The following is a 20,407-nucleotide window of genomic DNA, read 5'->3' as shown; positions in this document are numbered from 1 at the left end:
TCTGCACTTTATTGACTTACTGGTAGCTTAGAAACCACTCATAGCTTATGAAGCTGTGGGTGAGTGGACCCATCTTGTCATGTGTTAGCTTTGGTGCCAAGACCCTGATTTTCAGTAGGGCAGAGTTCCCCATAACAACTGAACCAGAGAAACATGGGCTAATGTCAGTTACAAAACCAGAATAAGAAGCCGAGATGTGGTTCTGGTTGCGCAACCTCTATTATCTGTTTTTTGAGTGTCTGAACCCTGAGTGATTGAACCCTGAATGGACAGCTGTCTGCTGTGTTGTTCCTGAATATTCATCCTCAAGTTAAGTCTTTTTTCCACACAGACTACCTGACCAGAACTGATTACGGTAGCTCTTTTGCCCTGTAAGTGCAGAGATGTTACGAAGTTGGAACTAAGATACTGTACAATACAAGCTTCTGACTGTCCAGAGACTACCAACATCATTCCAAACAACTATCTGTCTCCACTAAAGGACCAGCTTCTCCTGGTCTCAGGTTCCCATAATTACATGAAACTCCAGGAGTTCAAATGTACTCTATCTCAAAACCTTTCTTCTGCATGAAACTCTGCATATTCTCTGAAAGCAGAGTCTGTTCAAGTAAGCAACATGCAGCCAGCTAAATTAGATTAATTTATATTATTTGCTTGGTGTTAATTTATATTACATTTATATAACTTGCTTTTCATAAGCAATTCAGTTCTGCCAACTGCCTAGAAATAAGTTTTTGTGGAAATTACCTTTAAAATGTTCCAATGATCAATCATTTTGGATAGTGTTTTATGGATCCATTCTCTGTTATTGACAGCCAACAATTCTTCAACTCCTGTGGTTTGATTTATAACTACATAACTTTTGGCTGGCTCTCCAACACTAACTGAGAGGTAAATCTCAAGAAACAAAGCCTGCTATACCTCTGCAGTCATTGTTTCTTAAAAGCTTGTCTTGTCATTAAGGGAAGTCAACTCATTATCAATTTAAAACTCTCATCTGCGGAAGCATTTTGCCTGGGTGGGGACCAAACCTATCAGCAAGCAAGAAACTGTACACTTAATGAAATACGAACGAAAGAAAGAAAACGGGGGGGGGGGGGAACCAAGAACAGATATGAGGAATTTCACTCTTGCCATCAGAAAGTGAATTTATCAGACATCATTAAGATCATGAAATTAGAAAAGGGAAAGCTGCTGATCTGACGTATTCCGTGTGTGTGTGTATGTATGTGTGACTATTTTCCATTTTTACCCACTCTCACATTAAGTTCTAGAGTCCAGCAACAGATCTATTACTTGAGGTTGCTGATCAAAATGCTTGGTACTCAACCCAGCACATCACCATTTTCAAAACTTCTATTTTCATATGCAAATTTTCTGGAAAGAAAGCCAAAAGTTCTAGTTCCTCAATACAGTCATTTTTATCTTCTCTACCAGGTGGCCAATCAGAATTGTGTGAAAACTGGCTCAAGCACTAGAGGACAAACACAGAGTGTCCTGTCTTAGATCCTAGAACAGGGTTTCCCAAACTTGGGTCTCCAGCTGTTTTCGGATTACAATTTCCACCATCCCTGACCACTGGTCCTGCAAGATAGGGATGGTAGGCGTTGTAGCCCCAAAACAGCTAGAGACCCAACTTTGGGAACCCCGTCCTAGAAGTCTCTTAAAAACATAATACCATTTTTTCTTTAAATATTAGCTCCATAACAGACAATTATTTGCTCTTAACACTCATGCAGAAGAACTCTAAGTGTTGCAAAAGCTATTAACAATACAGTTCATACCACAATAATAATCACAATTAGGCTACCTAATTTGAAACAATTCTGATTCTTGGCATGGTTTGAGGTGGTAAATCAGCTAGAAAGAATAATCAACTGAGGAACACAAGCAAACAGTTTGCTTAATTTAACAGCTGAATTCACAATAAAAAAGAAGAAAAGTTCAGAGCCCTCAAGCTTCACTAAGATGCTTCCCGAGTTACTCAAAACCATTTATGGCTTTAAAAAGACCAGCACTTTGAATTGGACATAAAAAATAATCTGGCAGTCAACAAACATGTTTCAAAAGAAGTTCACAAGAGCAGCAGGTAGTACATGACATTTTTACATGTATTATGAAAACAGCTCCACCTTAAAATCAGAATACATAACAAGGGTCATATATCAAGGATCAAGATGGACATTAAGAATGCTAGAGCACTGAATAAGCTCTTGGACTTCAACTCCAAGAGCAGTCTGTTGGAGCATTCTGTCTTTTCCTGCCAAAAATTATAAAAGGATCAGTTGGCGAGTTCAAAGTCCAATACTTTATTAAACAGAAGTAATGTATTATTGCTATTAAGCTGAAAACATACTTCAGGAACAGAAGCTGGACTTGGAATTGACACATAACCTCTTTGGATAAATCATACTATTGAAGGATAGGGACAATTTGGCTTTGCCATAATTGCTAACTAGCTGAATACTTCTGTTTCATTTTGTAAAGTGTTTTTCAAGATTCAAGCTTTCTTGATACTGTACCTGTTAATTCCAATATGCCCTATATTAACACATTAGGAGGTTTGTTCTCCAGGAACTGCCACAAAGTTTATTCTATCAATACTGTTGAGTTCTCTGCTATTTTAATAACCAAAAGCCTTGTGCTCAATAGGTATAAAGGTTTCTTTTTTTCCCCTACAGGCGGGTTGTAAAGTTAAATCAACACTAAAATAATTGTGTTATTCTGATTAGCACTTGCATATAAGCAATACCAAGCCTCTCAAGAAATAAATTTTGCATAGGTATCATTGCTGGTGAAATTACAACATTAGCATCCGCAATGTGACCAAAATGCTGTCAGACTATGTTGTCCAGAACCCTTTAATTCCTCACTGAACAGTTACCTTTTGCTGCAGAGCAATTGCAACCACATGGCAGCATGAACAGCCATCCAAACTCAGCCTTAACAAAGCCCTGCTTTGACGTTCCATAACACCAGGGACCAGCATATTTGGCAAATGAGATGCCTTGGGAACTTACGTTAAAGCAATGAACCATCCAGAATACAACTCAATACTTCTTTACAATTCTATGATTTTGTGTTTATTACCTATGAACCCACTCAACAGTTCCATCATAGTATTTCGACAACAGCAAGTTCACGGTGATCCATTATAGGCCATTACAGCTGAGCTTATGAGGCCCACAGAGACTTTCCAGAGGGATTGCTTTTAACTTGTTTGTGTGTTGAATGCTGCCATTATGGACAGTCAGGGATGCTTAAGTTTCCATTTGCAATATGTTCGCCTAATCCTTAGTCATGCCAGGGCAAAACAAAAAGAAAAATGGATCCAAAATAGCTCGGGAAGAGATTCCGTTTTTAGACATTCTAAGAATAAAGAGGTAATTCAGTATTTAGGGTTCTTTTTTAATTTAATTAATTTGTTTGATTCAAGGTTGTATCTAACACCACACACACACAGTGTTCCACTCATGCAGCAGGACTTCTTCCTCTCTTCTCCCTGTGTGCCCCCAAAATTGGCTGCAAGGATTTCCCACCTTTAGAACATGTTTTGAAGGTGAGAGGGGATGCAAAGGGGGGTTCCATTGGGCAAATAGAGGTCTATTGCACAAGGAGAGTGACCACATGGGCTACAAAATGCCAATAAGTAACAAAGTGTTGGTGCTAATATTTACTAGCATTAGATAAAAGCACCTAGCAGTGAGTGAGGCATCCAGTTGTATGATTTTTGTTTTTTAAACAATATGCCTTATTTCAGATATGTGGCAGCATAACTAGAAGATGCTTCTGTTTGGCTGTAACTGTGCTTCATCAATATCATCCAGACACGGACAGAAAAAATCCTAGGCACTTGGTTCACCCAGGTGACCTCAACTTTGAAATGTTCATTTTGTTAAAAAGAGCAGTGACTGTTAGTTGAAAGCATTTAAAATAGTTTCCCCGCCCCCAATCTTCACTCATTTCCAAATATCACCCAAGTGTTACCGGTACTACTACAACACTATGCCCTCAAATCGTACAAATTAAGGAATGTAGTGCCCTGCGTCCTTGGAGCAATAACATTTTTTAAGCGGCTCTCGTGTGGGGAAACATACATTTTAAGTAGCCTTGGCTTGGCTTCTCTCATTCATAGCTATTTCTGAAGCAGACTTTATTCCCATAAAGCGCACACACACACGTTTCCAACAAATAAGAAAGTGGAAGTGGGTCAGGAAGTGCCATGTGGAGCCTCAAACAAAACTGCGATACAGCACCACAGAAACTGGAGAGAACCTCCAACCTCTCACCCAGGCACCTCTCTTGCATGTGTAATGAGACTTGTGGTCCTCTGACCCACCAGATCCTTGAGAACGCTAATCCCTTTCCTGATGTAATTGCTAATTTCTGTCAGATTCACCTCTGAAGCAAGTGTGGCTGGGGGCTGGGGGCGAAGGTGAAAGGAAAAGGAAGGATCTCCACCAAACAAAGAGTTGTTTAATATCCTCTTGCCTCATTCTGCAAAATGTCAAATGCAACAGCAGGCTGTGTGCACAAAGCTCTGAGCACACTCTACCACAAGCAGATGGTTGTTGCCATGGGTGGAGGGACATGAAGGGTGGAACAAGTTAAGTGAGGAAGCTGAGTTCAAGAGTAAGGCATGTTTAATGGAGTAAGGAAGAAACCAAAATAAGTTAAAGCTGTAAAGGCAGGTGAAGGGTCAAGACGAATGACTGGCAAACATATAAATTTGTAGCATAGGACAGAAGCAACAGAGCCTCATCATAGGTGAGATTTGGTTCATACATTTTATGTGCATTTAGACTTTAACTTAATTGTCCATCTGCCTTTTTTATTTTTTATTTTGCATGTCATCTCCCTCTGACCTCACTGTTTACAATTTTTCCTCTACACCTGCCAATGGGGGATAACGCTTCAAACATCCGAAGAACTTGCCTGCAGTCCACTGAAAGATGTGCCTTAATAGATTTGTTAAAGGTGCTGCAAGCCTCTGTTTAGATCTATGTTTCTCATTCCCCCCTCCTTTAAGTACACCAAGTTGTTCCATTATAACTTTTTACAGTGCCCACTGCTTTCAGCCAATCAAAGCGTCACGTTTACAGGTTCCGTTTTTTGAGTTTTCCACAAAAAAGCAGCCAGCTGTTTCTTCCCTGTATCCCAGCTCCCCATCAATTTGCATGTGCAGGAAAACAATCCTTAATTACAAATGGGGGGGGGGGTTAACTCAATGAAAATCTAGAAAAGCTTCACCAGTCAGTCAGGTAAAGCCAATGTAAAAAGTGTATATGTTATATGAATAGACAGTAACAAATAGTAGCTGAATATGCACAGTCACAAATCTTCAAGCCACACAGTTGACTACAAATGTATGGATCTTGCTTACGTGTAGTTTTGACAGCCCCCATTCTGCTCTTATTGAATTTGTCTCCATAGAAGAAATATGGGTTAACATAACCATCCTCTTTGATTTACTTGCATAGCAGGTGAGTTATTTTCCATTAGTCCAGTGTTCGGCATCCTTGCACCCTCCAGTTGAATTATCACTACCATCAACCCCAATCAACAGCAGCTGTACTTGCTGGCAATGGTGGGCAGTGTTCAAAATTAGCCAGGCACATTTTGCCCCTGGCTGTCAACCACTTGGGACCAAGTGAAGATCCCTAGATGCCAGAATGGTGCCCGACATCTCTACCATCTGGAGGCGCATGCCTGAGGATCACTGGATCTTGACTGTTTCCACACACTAAATACCACATCCTGTAGCGACAGGCCAATATATATGTGGACTGTCCCTGGATCAAGTGACTTTTCTTCTTTAAGTTCTCAAGGTTCTTAACCTAGCTCAAGGGTGTCATCTGAAATAGCCAGATGTTTAGCTGATAATCAATCACAGTCAGTCCCATCATTTGGGGGGGGGGGAGACTTTAGAGTAGTCATGTCCCAAAATGGCAACAAGTCATTCCGCTTTGGAAACTGTGACCTTGTCTTAAGGAACCATTTGGCACTAGGCTTATATATCTGAGTTTCTAACATTAATTGATGGGAGTTTTAGTCTAACAGCATCTGGAGGGCACCAGGTTGGCAAGGGCTGGGTCAGCGTGTAGCAAAACAGACAGGAACGCATTTATCATTCACCATAGCAAAATGCTTCCCGCAAAACCGCACACACATTCCTCTTATTTGTGTAGGGAAGTCTCCACAAGTTTACTTGAAAACTAGGAATTACAGTTCAGTTTGAGTGAAATCACTAACCCTAGAGCAGATTCAAAAGTTCACCTGGGGACATAGGAGAGCTCGTCCCAGAATGTACCCTTCTCCCATTTTTCATAGCCTTGGTACCATTTGGTATATATTTCATTACACACACACACACACACACACACACACACACACACACACACGTAGCCGCTCACAGGGATGTGCCGGGGAATGGGGAGATGAGGGGACGTGCTAGCTCATGGATCGGGACAGGATGGAGACTCTCACAGGGATGAATGGGGGAAGGGGGCAAAATATCTCAAACAAAATGAAGGGGGCCTCTGAAGGTGAGGGGAGTCTGAAGGGGGACTCTGAGGGTCCATTTAACAGACTGAGCCACAGCAATGTGTGGCCAGGCCAGCTAGTGTGTGTGTGTGTGTGCTTCGCAAATAAAAAATCTTCCCTTTTTGTGTATGGAAAAGAATACTCTGCTATATGCCTGTCTGGTTTTTTGTTTTTTGTTTAATCTGCTCTTTAACTAGGCCTTGTTAAGTACTGTTTTCAAAGATTTACTTTGAATATGTCCCACAGGCATGATCTGAAGATACATGATGCAGTAGACTTTCTGAATGACAGGGGACTGTCAGAGAATATGCTTCCTTAGTAACTATAGATGCAGAATCTATCTGAGCACAAATACCAGGAGCAAAAATGGATTCAATCAAACAGTCACAATTTTGCAGTGGTTTCTCAAAGGGTGTGGCAGGAAAGGGTGGTAAGTGCGGCAGGAAGATTCCAGGACAACCAAAAGAGACATTTTAGTGGTGTATAGTATAATACACCATGCTCATCAAAAACATTTTTCTATTTGCAAAATCAGAGCAAGAGCATCAAGTGATACTTCCAAACTATTACTGAGTTTGTATACATACTTAAGGTACATATGTAAGAGGCTTGTTTATAATTATATTGTGGTGAATAATTCATGTTCTTATGGAGCTGCATTGTTTTATACTTTCTGGATGTCCCAGAATCATATTATAAAATAGTTGTGTTCTATGTTATAATAGATCAAGCCCTGCTAGGAGTTGTTTTTTGTTTTGTTTTCCACTGTTACAGTATCACCAAAAATCTTGGTGTGTTTTTTGTTGTTGTTTTTATTCTGAAAGTGTGCAGGGGAGTTTGAGAACCACTGCAACTGTGCAATGCCTTCCTTTGGACTTGCTTGCTGTTTTGTGACCTTTTGGTCATTTGTAACAGTTACTACTCTACTGTAACAAATGTTATCACTATGTACTCTTTAATCCATCCACCAGGAGGTGATATTTCCCTGGTGAACTGCAAATCCCGATATGCATCTGCTAACCAAGTTGAGGTTTACAGTAGCTACACCATAGCCCCAATGTTGTGCTAAGCCAGGGCAAGGAGAAAGTCCACCCCTTTGTTGATTGTCCACCCTATATACACCCTATACAGGCAGCATGTTGGAGCTCTCCTGGGCTGACAACAGATGCACTACTTTTGTATGGTTTGCAGAAACCAGAGGCACTGAAGGAATTCTTCCAATTCCCAAGAAGTCACATGGTGTTCCCTCAATTTGTTTATCATTCATTACAGAAACCACATTCCTTAGCCATATGGATAAGAAAATGGATACCTTACCCTGTGCAAAAAAAAAAAGAAAAGAAAAGCACGCAGAAGATGGGCAGGATCTCAAGAACGAGCAGGCATGCGTAGGAGAAAGCTGCCTATCCAGAGCTCGGACTGCTGCTCGTTAGAAACAGGGCAAATAAGTAAAGTTCGCTGGCTTTACGGTTGTCCCTCCATCTTAAAAAGTCAATAGCAAGTGGCAAGCCAGCTCACTCACAGGGTCAAACCCATATAACCAAATGCTTTTGAGAGTATACTGGTTTCTGTCATCAGTAGTACAAACAGGATCCAGCTGCCTACCTCTGGCTTTCCCAACCTGATTAAAAATCTGTACTCTGCCAGGTCAACTAGAGGAGGCTCTTCCACCTGACAGAGGCCATAGAGATTCATGAGCTATCTGCCAGATACAGGTCAATCAACTTCAGCATTCCTTCCCATCGCATACTAGAATAGCCAAGTCGTCAGAGACTATCCTGGTCTCGTACAAACCACCAGCACAATGCAGAGTGCCATCTACTGCATACATAGGATGATTGCTCAATGGGAAAAATTTTTAATATAACCTTGAAACAAAGTGAACACAATACACAACTGACCTGTTTTTCTCAAACATCATGTAGACTTTATGGCTTGAGCACGATTGATTGTGACATGGAGAAAATAAAACAAAGCAATCTGACAAGAAGAGCATTGAAATAAGCTGTTTTGTCTTTCAAATGCATTCCTGATTTTATTGTTACACCAGCAGCAAATAATCCATGCAGCCCTGTTCATCAAAAACAATTTGATTTCCCAGCAACACAGTCCAGTAACAAAGATGATCCATTGGTTGACTGTGATCAGTGACCTATTAATACATCAATAAATCTCTCCCTTCAATTTCATTAAGATTTTTTTTGGGGGGGGGACAACACAATAGCTTACTTTTCAAAGCTTTTTTATACTTAAGCCTAATCCTACTTTTCTGTTAGATTCTGTTATCAACATTTAGCTAAAGCAATGAAGTCTTGCACATCCTCAATAAGATGATACTGTCAGACACCTGTTTCATTACAATGACTTATTCTTCTGCTTTTGGCCTAACATGCCAAAACCGTAGGTCACAAAAAGTAAAAGTTATGAGATACAAAAGCATTAAATGTCAAGTAGAAAAATGAACCTATTTACTTGAGATCTTGGTATACCAGATTTGCAAAGTTTTACAACTTTTGAAGGAGGAAAATTACTAAGATCATTCAAATGTGATTAAGTTTTCGTTACGTGCCACTTTACTATTTACTATCTTGTTGAAAATTTCATTTCTGCATAGCAGCTTTGACCTCTTTCACTGTTGCAAAACAAAAAGCTATTATGGTAGGCTATATCAAACTTATTCTGGCATACGTGGTTGAAAGTCATTTCCCTGTAAAACCAACACAAAGTGCTTATAAACCTGACAGAACAAAACAAGAATATAGCATAGTAAAATCTGGATGAACCACATATGGGGCCTTGTGCTCTTCTCTACTTCCATCAAAATTGCTTCTGTGGTGTATGTTTCATCAGCTTTATTTGAGCAACTTAATTAAAACTCTGGCTGGCCTTTTAGATCACAGGAGAGCAAGGACTTCCTAACAGGCTGCTGCAGAGAATCCTCTAAAGAGCTTTGGGTGGAGGGAGCAACATAGCAGCTCTGACATTTACATTACATAAAAGTCTACATTGACTGCATTTCCCTAGACACGCCAAAATACGATCCACGCTACATACCCAAAGTTTAATTGAATGCAACCGTAAGACAAGGAAGTGGGGCTTAACTAGGAAGACGTCAAAGCTTCCATAGTAGCCATGGGGAAGTACTCCACAAAAGTTCAGCAACAGGCCAACACACAAACATACAACCTTTGTATCATCTTTACAGTTTCGCTTGTGAGCTCTTGGCTACCATGTGCAGATTCCCTGCTGCCAGAGGTAACTGAACTTTCAGATCAGCTGGATTCCATCCCAGTCCTGAGTTCACCCATCGTGACAGACCAGTGAACTTCAGTCATTCTACAACTGGAACATTACAGGCAAAAGCCTCAGACAACGGAGTACTGCACAGCGATTTGCATTCAGCTCAGCCTGGTTCTGCATTGATTCAGCTTAACAGATAACTTTCTCAGGAGAAAGGGCGGCGGGGGGGGGGGAAGCAGAAGACTTCCTACAACTGGGAGAAATCACTGGTTGGAAGGCAGCCACGACATACTGACGCTCTAAGAAGCCTGAAGAGGGAGGGAGGGAGAGGCGGAAAGACCCCTGTGCCATTTCCCCGCGGACTTTTCCTTCCTGGAACGAAGGGGTGAATTAAGAAGGAAATCGCCCAGCAGGCTTCCCGACCCCGTCCCCTTGGAATGAAAAATTGGAACCAAGCCAATGTCCTCCCCCCAATCAAAAAACGCTCCTTCGCGAGCAACTTGTGCACCACCCCCTTTTCCAGCCTGACATCAAGTTAAGACGGGCCCACGTAAGGAGGGGCACGGGTGGTGTGCTAAGATAAAAAGGAGATGCAGCACCGGGTTGGATGGGGGGGGAGGGAGAGGGGGGGAGCAAGCAAGCAAAGACTCCTCCAAGTCACTGCTGCTGCTTCTGCTGCAGCAGCAGCAGCAACGGCGTCTCCCTCCTCCGCCTCTTTGCCCCTGCACGCCGCAGCCTGCAGCGCCTTCTCGCTCTCCCTTGCCAGCCTGCCAGCCGCGCTAGGTGCATTGATCTGTCCAAGGCGCCGCTGCTGAGCGGGAGGAGAGGCACGAAAGCGCCCAGGGAAACCCAACGGGGAGGAGGGATGAAGGGGTCGCCCTTGCTCCCGGGCGGGCGGTCCCTCCGCTGGCGGGGCGGACCCTGGGAAAGGGCTGGGCTGCCCTGGAGGAGGGGAGAGCCAGGAGGCTCCGACGGGCGGCGGCGTCCCCGAACACCCCAAGCGCCTCACAGGAAGGGCAGCGGCCGGGCGGCTGAGTCCGTCCCTCCTGCTCCTCCTCGCTAGCCCTCGCAATACCTGTCCTGCCGTCCCGCTCCCGTCTCGTCCCCGGCCTCCGCCCGGACGAGGGGGACACTCACCGTCCTGTGCTGCTGCTGTTGCTGCTGACGGTGCCTCCCCAGCCCCGGGAAGCAGCCGGCGGCTGTCAGCGCCGCTCCTCCTCCTCCGCCGCCGCCGGGGGTCCTCGAGAGGAGGAGCAGCAGCAGCGATCTGCCCGCGGTGGCCGCCATCTCTCAACTGGAAGCCGCCCCGCTCTCCGGCAGGCAGCGCTGCGGGGTTGCTGGAAGGGGGCGGGGAAGAGTCCCCACCACCGCCGCCGCCGCCGCCGCCACTCCCCGAGCGCGCGCGCGCGCACACACACACGGAAACAGCCAATCGCGCGGCTCCGCCCTCGCTGGAGGGCGCGGGCATGGCGTGTCAATCCCCGGCCAAGCCCGCCCCCCGTGCCGCCGCCGCCAATCGCAGCCGAGGAGCTATGAAGGGAGGGTGGGACAAGGCGCGTCGTGAGCTGTCAGTCAACGGGGGAGGTGGAAACAGGGAGGGATAATTGAGCGCGAACCGGGCGGCTTCTGAAGAGGCGCGCCGGGCTCAGGTAGAGGCTGAGGGGGTGCCTTGTGGAGACGCGTAAAAAGTGGGTGTTGCGATCCCAACCTTGGGATAGCTACCGAGGAATCCTCAAGGGTTTAGGCTGCAGTCCTGACCTCACCCCCATTGAATTCAGTAGGAATTACTTCTGAGTAGACGTAGTGAAGGTTGCGCCGATGGGAAATCCCGCCCTTGGCTGCTGTTTGATTCCTGGCTATTGGGTAAAGCGCTCGGCAAACGCGAAGATCAAATGCATAAATGCAGCCAGAAAAAGAAGTCAGGTGGTGGCTTTTCTTTTGGTGGCGTTTTGCCTGCCTTCTTAGATTGTACTTTGTCCCAAACGCCGTCAGGTTGCTTATGAAGGCATTTCGGTCTCGCCCTTTTGGTGCAGAATGCGCGAAATGCCTCGTTTTGCTGGATCCACTCCCTGGCTCCCTCGAAGGAGTCGCCCACGCTTTTCTCCTCGGAAGAGTTCAGAGCAGCAAAGGGCGGGAGGAGCAGGGGAGCCACACGTCCATCCCGGGAGGTTGTGGCGGCAGGAAGGCTTGTTGGCAGGCGGCAGAATGGAAAGGCGTTGCTCTGCCCCAGAGGGGACCTCCCATCGTGAGATATATAAAGGAGCCGCCACGGAGTTTAAGTCTACAGTCTCACAGAATTCTGCATACCAGCTGCAAAATCAAGAAAAGGGAAGCCTAACAGTGCCGCTCTTAAGAATATCTAGAATCTGGCAGGGAGTGCCTGTTTAATTAAGAGATGGGTTCTAATCGAAGTGTGCAATTCTACTGCCGGCCATTGAGTTCAATGGGACTGACTCCCTCCTGGCAATCGAACTTGTGGCTGCCATTGTGGAATTTGGCTTCTAGACGAAGTAGACAGAAGTGTGGCGAATAAGAACATTAGTCCATTTGTCGGTTCACAGAACAGGCCTGCCCAAGTCACTGTTTTTACTGAGTCAGCCATAGGGCAGTTGACTTACCCACCACTGACCTGGCCAGGATGTCATTCCAATGTAAATGTAATGTAATTATTGTTGCATGCCATTCCAAACTCTGAGAGGTGAGGGATTCCAGGCATGTGCCCTTGGAATGAGGGACAGCAGAGAATGTGGTGTCTTTATGACTTATGGTTTGTTTGTTTGTTTACTCTCACACACACATTACACATATATACATATATAAATTTGTACAACCAAGCTAGGAGCGCACTGACAAGGAGATTATGGTGACACAACAAACCTATGATTCGGACTCAATTATCAAACATGTCTCGGCTACTCTTCGGAAGAATTTACAGAACATTTCTGAATATAAGAGAACATCTTCTTTTACTGAATATAAGAGAACATATTCTTCTGCTCCAGAGAGTCAAAAATTGGCAAACGACCTGAATCAGTTTTATAGCAAAGTCAAGCATTATCAACTAGAGCAATTCACTCGGCGCCAGAGGCACCAACAACCACCTCAACCTGTTCTGAAGTCACTACAGGGACAGAAGGCAAAAGCTCCAGGCGCAGTCGGAGTGGCTCCTCTTTGCTTGAAATAGTGTTCTGCACACTCGGGTCCTCACACAGATATTTAACAGATATTTTGTATAAAGTATGTTTACATTGTAAAATTAGCCAAAGCAAATTCCAAGTATGTAAGTACTTGGCGAATAAATTACTATTCTATTCTATATATGCAACCCAAGCCTAAAATGGGGGCGCTCATAGTATTAGCCCTTGCTTCCCCCATAATCATGGGACCCAGGTGGCATTGTGGTTAAACCACTGAGCCTAGGGCTTGCTGATCAGAAGGTCAGCGGTTCAAATCCCTGTGACGGGGTGAGCTCCCGATGCTCGATCCCAGCTCCTGCCAACCTAGCAGTTCGAAAGCACGTCAAAATGCAAGTAGATAAATAGGTACCGCTACAGCGGGAAGGTAAACGGCGTTTCCATGTGCTGCTCTGGTTTGCCAGAAGCGGCTTTGTCATGCTGGCCACATGACCTGGAAGCTATACGCCGGCTCTCTCGGCCAATAATGCGAGATGAGTGTGCAACCCCAGAGTCAGTCATGACTGGACCTAATGGTCAGGGGTCCCTTTACCTTTACTCCCCCATAGTCACAGTCTTGGAATCAAGCATGACTCTGTCTCTCTAGTTGCTGCCTGCCTTTGGCTCAGCTCTCAGCCAGAGCACTACTTTTGTGATACTGATGAAAGTAACTATGGCCAAATAAGCTTGACTGACCAGTACAACAATGGAATCCCACATTAGATTTTAACCCTAGCTGGATCCAGGACCCCAAAAAGTAGAAGGGACTCAGGCATCATGCAGACTATCCCTACTCAAAACACTGTTCATGATGCTGAGAACCAATGTGGGGTAATGTGTTAAGTTCACTGGGTAACCTTTCAGCCTAACCTACCTCACTGGGTTATGAAGGTAAAATGGAGTGGGAGAAAATTGTGTGCTCCACTTTGAGTAACTTGGAGTAAATATGATATAAAATAAAAACGACGCATGGAAATGTTGCTTTGTGCCCTAAGCCTTTGGATAATACAAGTCTACTTGAATGAACATTTCCAACCTCATTTTTCAGCCTGGACACTGAGATCCAAATCCGAAGGCCTTCTGGTGATTTACGAGGGCTGCCATACGTCCGGACATTACTGGGATTTCAAAGGAGGAATTGACGTCCGGTGGAAATTTCCAAAAGGTGGCACTTTGTCCTGGATCTTAGGCAAGTCAATCGAAAAATTGCGGGTTTTTTGGTGTTTTTGTAGGGGGGGATTTTTGGGGTGTCGTGGTTTTTACTTTCTGAAATATGGCAACCCTAGGTTCCTCACTGCGAGAAGTGAAACTACAGGGAACCAGACAAGAGGGCCTTTTCTGTAGTTCCACCCGCCCTGTAGAACACCCTCCCATCAGATGTCAAAAAGATAAACAAAGAGAAAAACAACTATACAACTTTACATAGACACCTGAAGACAGCCCTGTATCAGAAAGTTTTTTATGTTTGATGTTTTATTATGTTTTTATATCTGTTGGAAGCCTCCCTGAGTATCTTGGGCAACCCAGCCAGGTGAACAGGGTAAAAATTAATGTTGTTGTTATCATTATTACTAAAATTAGCCCACTGAAGTAGAATACTTCCAGCAATATTTCTATAACACTGGTTTTATAACATTGATTGATTGATTGATATTGGGGAAAAACACTAGGAAGATCCTCTGTTTATTCTCAGTTCCTTTTGAACTTTTTATTTCAATTTATAGTCAGCCCCATCACTGGAGGCTTTTAAAAATATGTGGCAAACAACAATTTGACTGTGATCCTCTATCCACTTATGTGGGCCCTAAGTGGCCCACATTTTTAGCTCAATATGACTTACCTCCAAGCGGACAGATATAGGAGTAAGCATAAAACCCAGTCATAAGCATGCAGTAACATCAATTAAAAATAAAAAACCAGCATAAAAATAATTTAAAATCCATAATAGCAATGGATATGATGAATTGTTTAGTCGTTTAGTCATGTCCGACTCTTCGTGACCCCATGGACCATAGCACGCCAGGCACTCCTGTCTTCCACTGCCTCCCGCAGTTTGGTCAAACTCATGTTCGTAGCTTCGAGAACACTGTCCAACCATCTCGTCCTCTGTCGTCCCCTTCTCCTAGTGCCCTCCATCTTTCCCAACATCAAGGTCTTTTCCAAGGATTCTTCTCTTCTCATGAGGTAGGTATTGCAACTCTGGAATAAAATTCTCATTCCTGATCTTTTTATACCTTGTGCAAGAAAATCAAGGCAGAGGGGTAACTGTATATCAACAGATATGTGTTCCTTGCAAATATGTAACAATGAATGAGGATGCATTTTGCAACTGTATACTTGCAGTTTTACCGAAACAGTTGCTTCTTTTGAAGTTTGGGGCTTTAACTAGCAGCAAGGTAAGGCTTACCTGCATTTACCTTTTTAAAATTCCTTCTGCTGGGATTACTGAGTTCTTTTCACCTCTTGTGCAGTTGGGAGGGAAGCTTTTAATGTTTGATGGATTTCTGTATTTTAGTGTTTTGTTGGAAGCCGCCCAGAGTGGCTGGGGGAACCTGGCCAGATGGGCAGGGTATAAATAATAAATTATTATTATTATTATTATTATTATTATTATTATTATTATTATATAAAGGAATGTGGCCCCCAACAACTTTCTGCTAGAGTAATGCAGCCCTTAAAAAGCCACACAAACCCTGGAATGTCTGTAAGAAATTCTGCTGTGCATTATGGGCTCATTCAACTTTCCATCCGCTGGTTACTATTCTGTAGCTGGCGAAAGAAACAAGGATCAGGAAAATAGCTAGTGCTTCGGTTTTCCAGAGAAGGAGAATGGGTAAAAAGTCTTTTTCCCCAGTGGAAGCAGCAGCTACCTTCTTAGCATCATAAGAGTAGAGCATAACTTCAAAACTGAGGCTTTGTGGCACTTGAGATGTCTTTGCCTCTCCAGCTTTCTACCTGAGATTAAGAAATTTGCATGCTTTCTTCCTCTCCTCAGGCCCCTTCTATTAATGGGACATCCCTTCTGGGGTGTTGGGTTAGGATTTCATTCCCCAAAGATAATTCTGAAACTTCTACAGACCTGGTCATGGAATGTTAACCACTGAATGGGGTTTTCCCATTAATACAGTTCTTTTAAACTCTTCTTTTAAACTCTGCCGCCCCTTCTGCCAAACTCATCAAAGCATACAGAGATCCTTGCACCCAGTTAGATGTATACATATGAAATCTACAGTGGACTTCAAGAAAAGCCTACTGGACATTTTGAGAACCACTGTATGAGGGAACTCAAACTGTGTATTTGGGGAAAACAACAGAGGGGTTGTAGGCGGTTTGCACAAACTTCATGTCCCTCACATCTTTATGCTATTTCTTTCCCCATGCTGACTGGGGCCGATGGGAGTTGTAGTCCAAAACATCTGGTGGAGTAATACAGTCCTATGCACAAACACCTGCAGGGACCACTTGGGGGGAACATCTGTGCAATAATTGCAGTAATCACAACTCTCTTAAAGAAGCATAATTTTGTTATAAGCTGTTCCTGCTGCACTGCTGGAGGGGCATTCTGGGAGGGGGGTTTCACTTCTTACTTGGTGCAGCAAATTTAGTGACTCGGTTGCAACTCATGCTGGGAGGCGGTTGCAGCACAGAGGAAACAGATAAATGCACTGCAAAGCCTGGGGTGTGGAGATGGGGTCACCAGCGGTATGAGCAGAAAACGAAGAGTCGCAATGAAAAGCCCTCTAGCAACCAGGCAGTTTGTTGGTTAGAAGATGGAATTTGCAGAAGTAGAAGCTCCTTCCGAGGAAGAGGAAGTGCAATAAATAAGCAAGCGATCAGGGGAAGTTTCAAAATTATACCTGTACTCAAGTTTCGCAGGAATAAGTTACCGTACACAAGCACAGTATGGGCTTGACAAGCAACTGCAATGTGTAAGCAGAGAGGTATTTTACAAGTCATTACAATTCATTTATTGATTTATTTCATTAAAAGGTATATACCCCTTGACTGCAGAAACAACCAAACATACTGCAAAGTGGTTATCCCCCCCCAAAAAAACCTCAATTCATGGGGACATTTTTATCTGATCGTCATTATCACATAACAGCACAGCATGTGATAGGCAGTTAGGGATGAGTGAAATTGTGCACTTTCTGTTTCTCTCATTTTCTTATTTTTCAAATCTTCTGTTCTAAACATTTCCACATCAGTTCGCCATTTTTTTTAAAAAAAAAGTCCTTGTGAAAATTCAAGAGCATTTTAGTGCATTCATTTCTGTTTCCTACCCACTGCTACCTAAAATTAGGCAATCATTTGTAAAATCAAGCAGGTTATAGGAGCAGTAAACAAAGCATGCTAGCTGTTTTTTAAGAACCTCTTATAAGAAAAAAGACAATGCCTTAAATGTAGCACAATCACTAAGATTGCGATCCTTATAAAAATAATAATTATTTTATTAAATGCATTTTTGGGGTCTTGGGTCTTCTCTGCAGTAGTCCTGTCTCCCCATAGACCGAAGATATGGAGCCAAGAGGTTTAACATCACTTTCATCCTCTTTGATCCATCCCATTCTCTGCTGAATGCAGAGCCATTCAGAAAAGCCTCCTCGGCTGACAGAGTGAGGCTTGGAGAGCCTCAGTTTCTTCACCGGTGCCATTTTTTTTTATAACACTCCCTGTGTGCAGGCTAGATGGGTGATCTGAAGTGCATAACAATTCCTTGAAAGGCTTCTCAGTTGGCTGACTTTTCTTAGAAGGATATTTTTCTCATTTTGAGTTGTAGCAGTTTAAAAAACAAAACAAAGCCCGATGCAATCTGGAAACATGAACATCCGTTTTATTTTTGGAATTCACCCCAGAGTTGATATATTAAAGTAATTGATTAAAAAAAGAAAAGAAAAGAAAAAGAAAACGAGTGTGTACAAGCAGTTCCCACATGTACTAATATGGCTGTGAATGAAATAAAATATTTGGATGAGAAGCAGCTGGGTTTATGCCTTCCCCCTGCTTTTAATGAGAAATCCAGATGATTGGTTTTCTGATGAAGATGAATTACAGTGTTCATTTTGCATGGAGGCTTTCTTGTAAAATGGAGGAAATTCTCGCTTCCTGCTTTTGCAGGACACAAAGGGTATGACCTCAGCCATCTCTGCTTCAGGGAGAATTTGCTAGTATATTTTGGAGTTGGTCGTGTGTTCTGGAAAGCATTATCATTATTATTATTTTAATTGAATTTATATACCATCCTATACCTGCAGGTCTTAGGGCGGTTCACAATATAATCCCTCTCTGTGCTTACATCCACTTGGTAAGATAATTTGCACCATAGAAGGCTTTCTTACCTAAAAGCACTGGCAAGCATGCTATCTAAAAACACTGGCATACGTGTCTTCCTGAGATCACGTCAGTGTCTCTGGCTGACAAGCCCAGGAGTGAAGCTGATGGGACAACAAATCAAGTTTTGGTATGTGGATCAGACCAATGAGCAAGTGTTTATAGGGACCAGTAGCATCATCAAACCCATTCGGGCAAATGGGCCACAGCCCCACCCCTCAGGCAGTGCCTCACTTGCCTTATGACTCACAACATGTCGACAGGTGACTCTGCTTGTCACTGGCTCTGTATCCACCCATTGCTGCTCTTATTTGCCTTCTGCTCTACCACTCCCAGTGGCTACCAGTTCTAGCTCCTGTGTTGGCCTAACAAAATTTGCTACAGCAGTGACAAAAGACCGAGCCAGGAAGTGTCTTTTTAACTTTCATAGTAAACAAATAAATGGAAATAATGATCAAGATCATATAGAACAATCACATAAGCATTTGTCATCTTGATTGTATCATACTACAGATTAAGATAAAGAGAGCTGTAACTGTTATAGGAATGCAAAAAGAATATGAACCATTCTTCTTCTTTTGCTTTGCATCAGGCTCTGATTAACGAGTGCCGCCTAAATGTTATTTGGCTTCCAAAGTGTTTATTGTCTCCTGAATTATTGCTCGCATTCCTATATATCTTTATCAAGCTTTTCTAGCATGCAGTGTCTAGGTAAAATCGTCCTGAAACAGCACCATCGCTCCTTCTCATATTGTGCTTTGAAGCAAAAGGAGCGCTCCTACCTACAATCATCCCTGTGGCTAAAAAATATTGTGGAAGGGATTATTACATGTCTGTCTCTGAGAAGTCTTTGCCTCTTGAAATGTTGAGCCTCTTGAAAATGGCTCAACATTACTTACCGGTGGGGCAACAAGGTTTAGTATATTGGCTTTATTTTCAGACATTTTCAGACATACCTAAACCATTTCCTGATTGTTGTGGCTTTCAATTTGAGAATGACTTGCAAAAGCCTGTAAGTCACTTTTAAGAAGGAGGAGGAGGAGGAGGAGGGAGACAGGTGAAGACACCATCAGACAGCTGTAGGGTGCCCAGGATCTTGAACACTTGTGGAGAGAAGGGGAAATTTTAACAAGTGCCACTTGTCATGCCCTTTCTACCCAGCCACCACACAGGGCCGTCTTAAGCATACCTGGCGCCATGGTGGGATGGATCCCTCCGGCGCCCTGCGCAACCCAGCCTGGCCGTAGCGCTGGCCCTGGGCCAGGGGGCACTGCCCGCCCCCTGTTGCGATGCCCCTGCACGCGGTGGAGGCGGCCCCAGGCCCGCGCGCCTCTGGAGAGTGGCCTGAAGCCGCTGAACAGCTGAGAGGCGCACCTGGGGCAGCCTCCGCCACGCCTCTCAGCGGGCGCAGCGGCGCCCCTGGTGGCTTGGCGCCCTGGCGCCCCGCGCCACCAGACCCGGGCCTAGAGACGGCCCTGCCACCACAGATAGTACAAGGCCATCAACCGCGAACTGTCCTGTAAGGGGGAAGAGGTGCAGGACACAGGGAAGAGTTGGAGCTGGAGGAAGGCAGCATTCTCTCCATCCCCACGGTCTCCTAGGACCAGGAGGGGCTTGAAGAGGCAGGCATGGCAACAACTTCCATGTAGGAGAAGTTGCAGTTTGCTTGTGCTCTCGCCATCAGAGCATGGACTTAAGTTTGGGTGTGGCCACACCGTTGCTCCAGCTTGGAGGGGTGTCAGCTACTTAGCTACCAGAAGTAAGTGTGTGTGTGTGTGTGTGTGTGTGTGTGTGTGTGTGTGTGTTTAGTGCACCTCAGGAACTACTGTGAGTTCTTGCTTTGTCAATAAAGAATTAACCGGCCAACCATTTGTCCTACTTGGGCTGGGTGTGCTCAGGACAAATAAGTATGCCTAAGAAATACTTGTTTTTCTTTCTTTCTTTCATCGTCCAAAGGTGAGCCAGCAAAAGCAATGAGTCTTTGGGCACCTGAAAGACTGACAGATACCAAGCCTGACAAGTAACTATAGTTAATATAAAGGAGTTATGTATTATACCATTCATGGCCTTCTTTGAAGCGTGCGATTGGCCTCCGCAGGAAACAGAATACTGGGCGAGAG

General features: G+C 44.0%; 2 protein-coding genes across 3 annotated transcripts in view; one reads left to right on the top strand and one right to left on the bottom strand.

Moving 5' to 3' along the window:
• Positions 1-11,206, bottom strand: part of MCU (mitochondrial calcium uniporter) — an 86,756-nt gene extending 75,550 nt beyond the window's left edge. Inside the window, exon 1 of one of the 2 annotated variants that reach the window (XM_035137413.3) lies at positions 10,921-11,206. In XM_035137413.3, the coding sequence (XP_034993304.3) occupies positions 10,921-11,070 (150 nt within the window). In that variant the 5' untranslated portion in view covers positions 11,071-11,206. The remainder of the gene's footprint in view (positions 1-10,920) is intronic. The other variant, XM_035137412.3, reaches the window with a different exon arrangement.
• A 168-nt stretch (positions 11,207-11,374) lies between these two features.
• MICU1 (mitochondrial calcium uptake 1) overlaps positions 11,375-20,407 on the top strand; it is a 196,689-nt gene continuing 187,656 nt past the window's right edge. The window contains exons 1-2 of the mRNA XM_088670252.1: positions 11,375-11,432; positions 14,005-14,145. The gene's annotated coding sequence lies outside the window, so the exon portion shown is untranslated. The remainder of the gene's footprint in view (positions 11,433-14,004; positions 14,146-20,407) is intronic.

Source organism: Zootoca vivipara, chromosome 5 (assembly GCF_965207765.1).
Source record: "Zootoca vivipara chromosome 5, rZooViv2.hap1.1, whole genome shotgun sequence".
Classification (NCBI taxonomy): Eukaryota; Metazoa; Chordata; class Lepidosauria; order Squamata; family Lacertidae; genus Zootoca; species Zootoca vivipara.
Note: the sequence above shows the minus strand (reverse complement) of the source record. Positions and strands in the feature narration are given on the sequence as shown.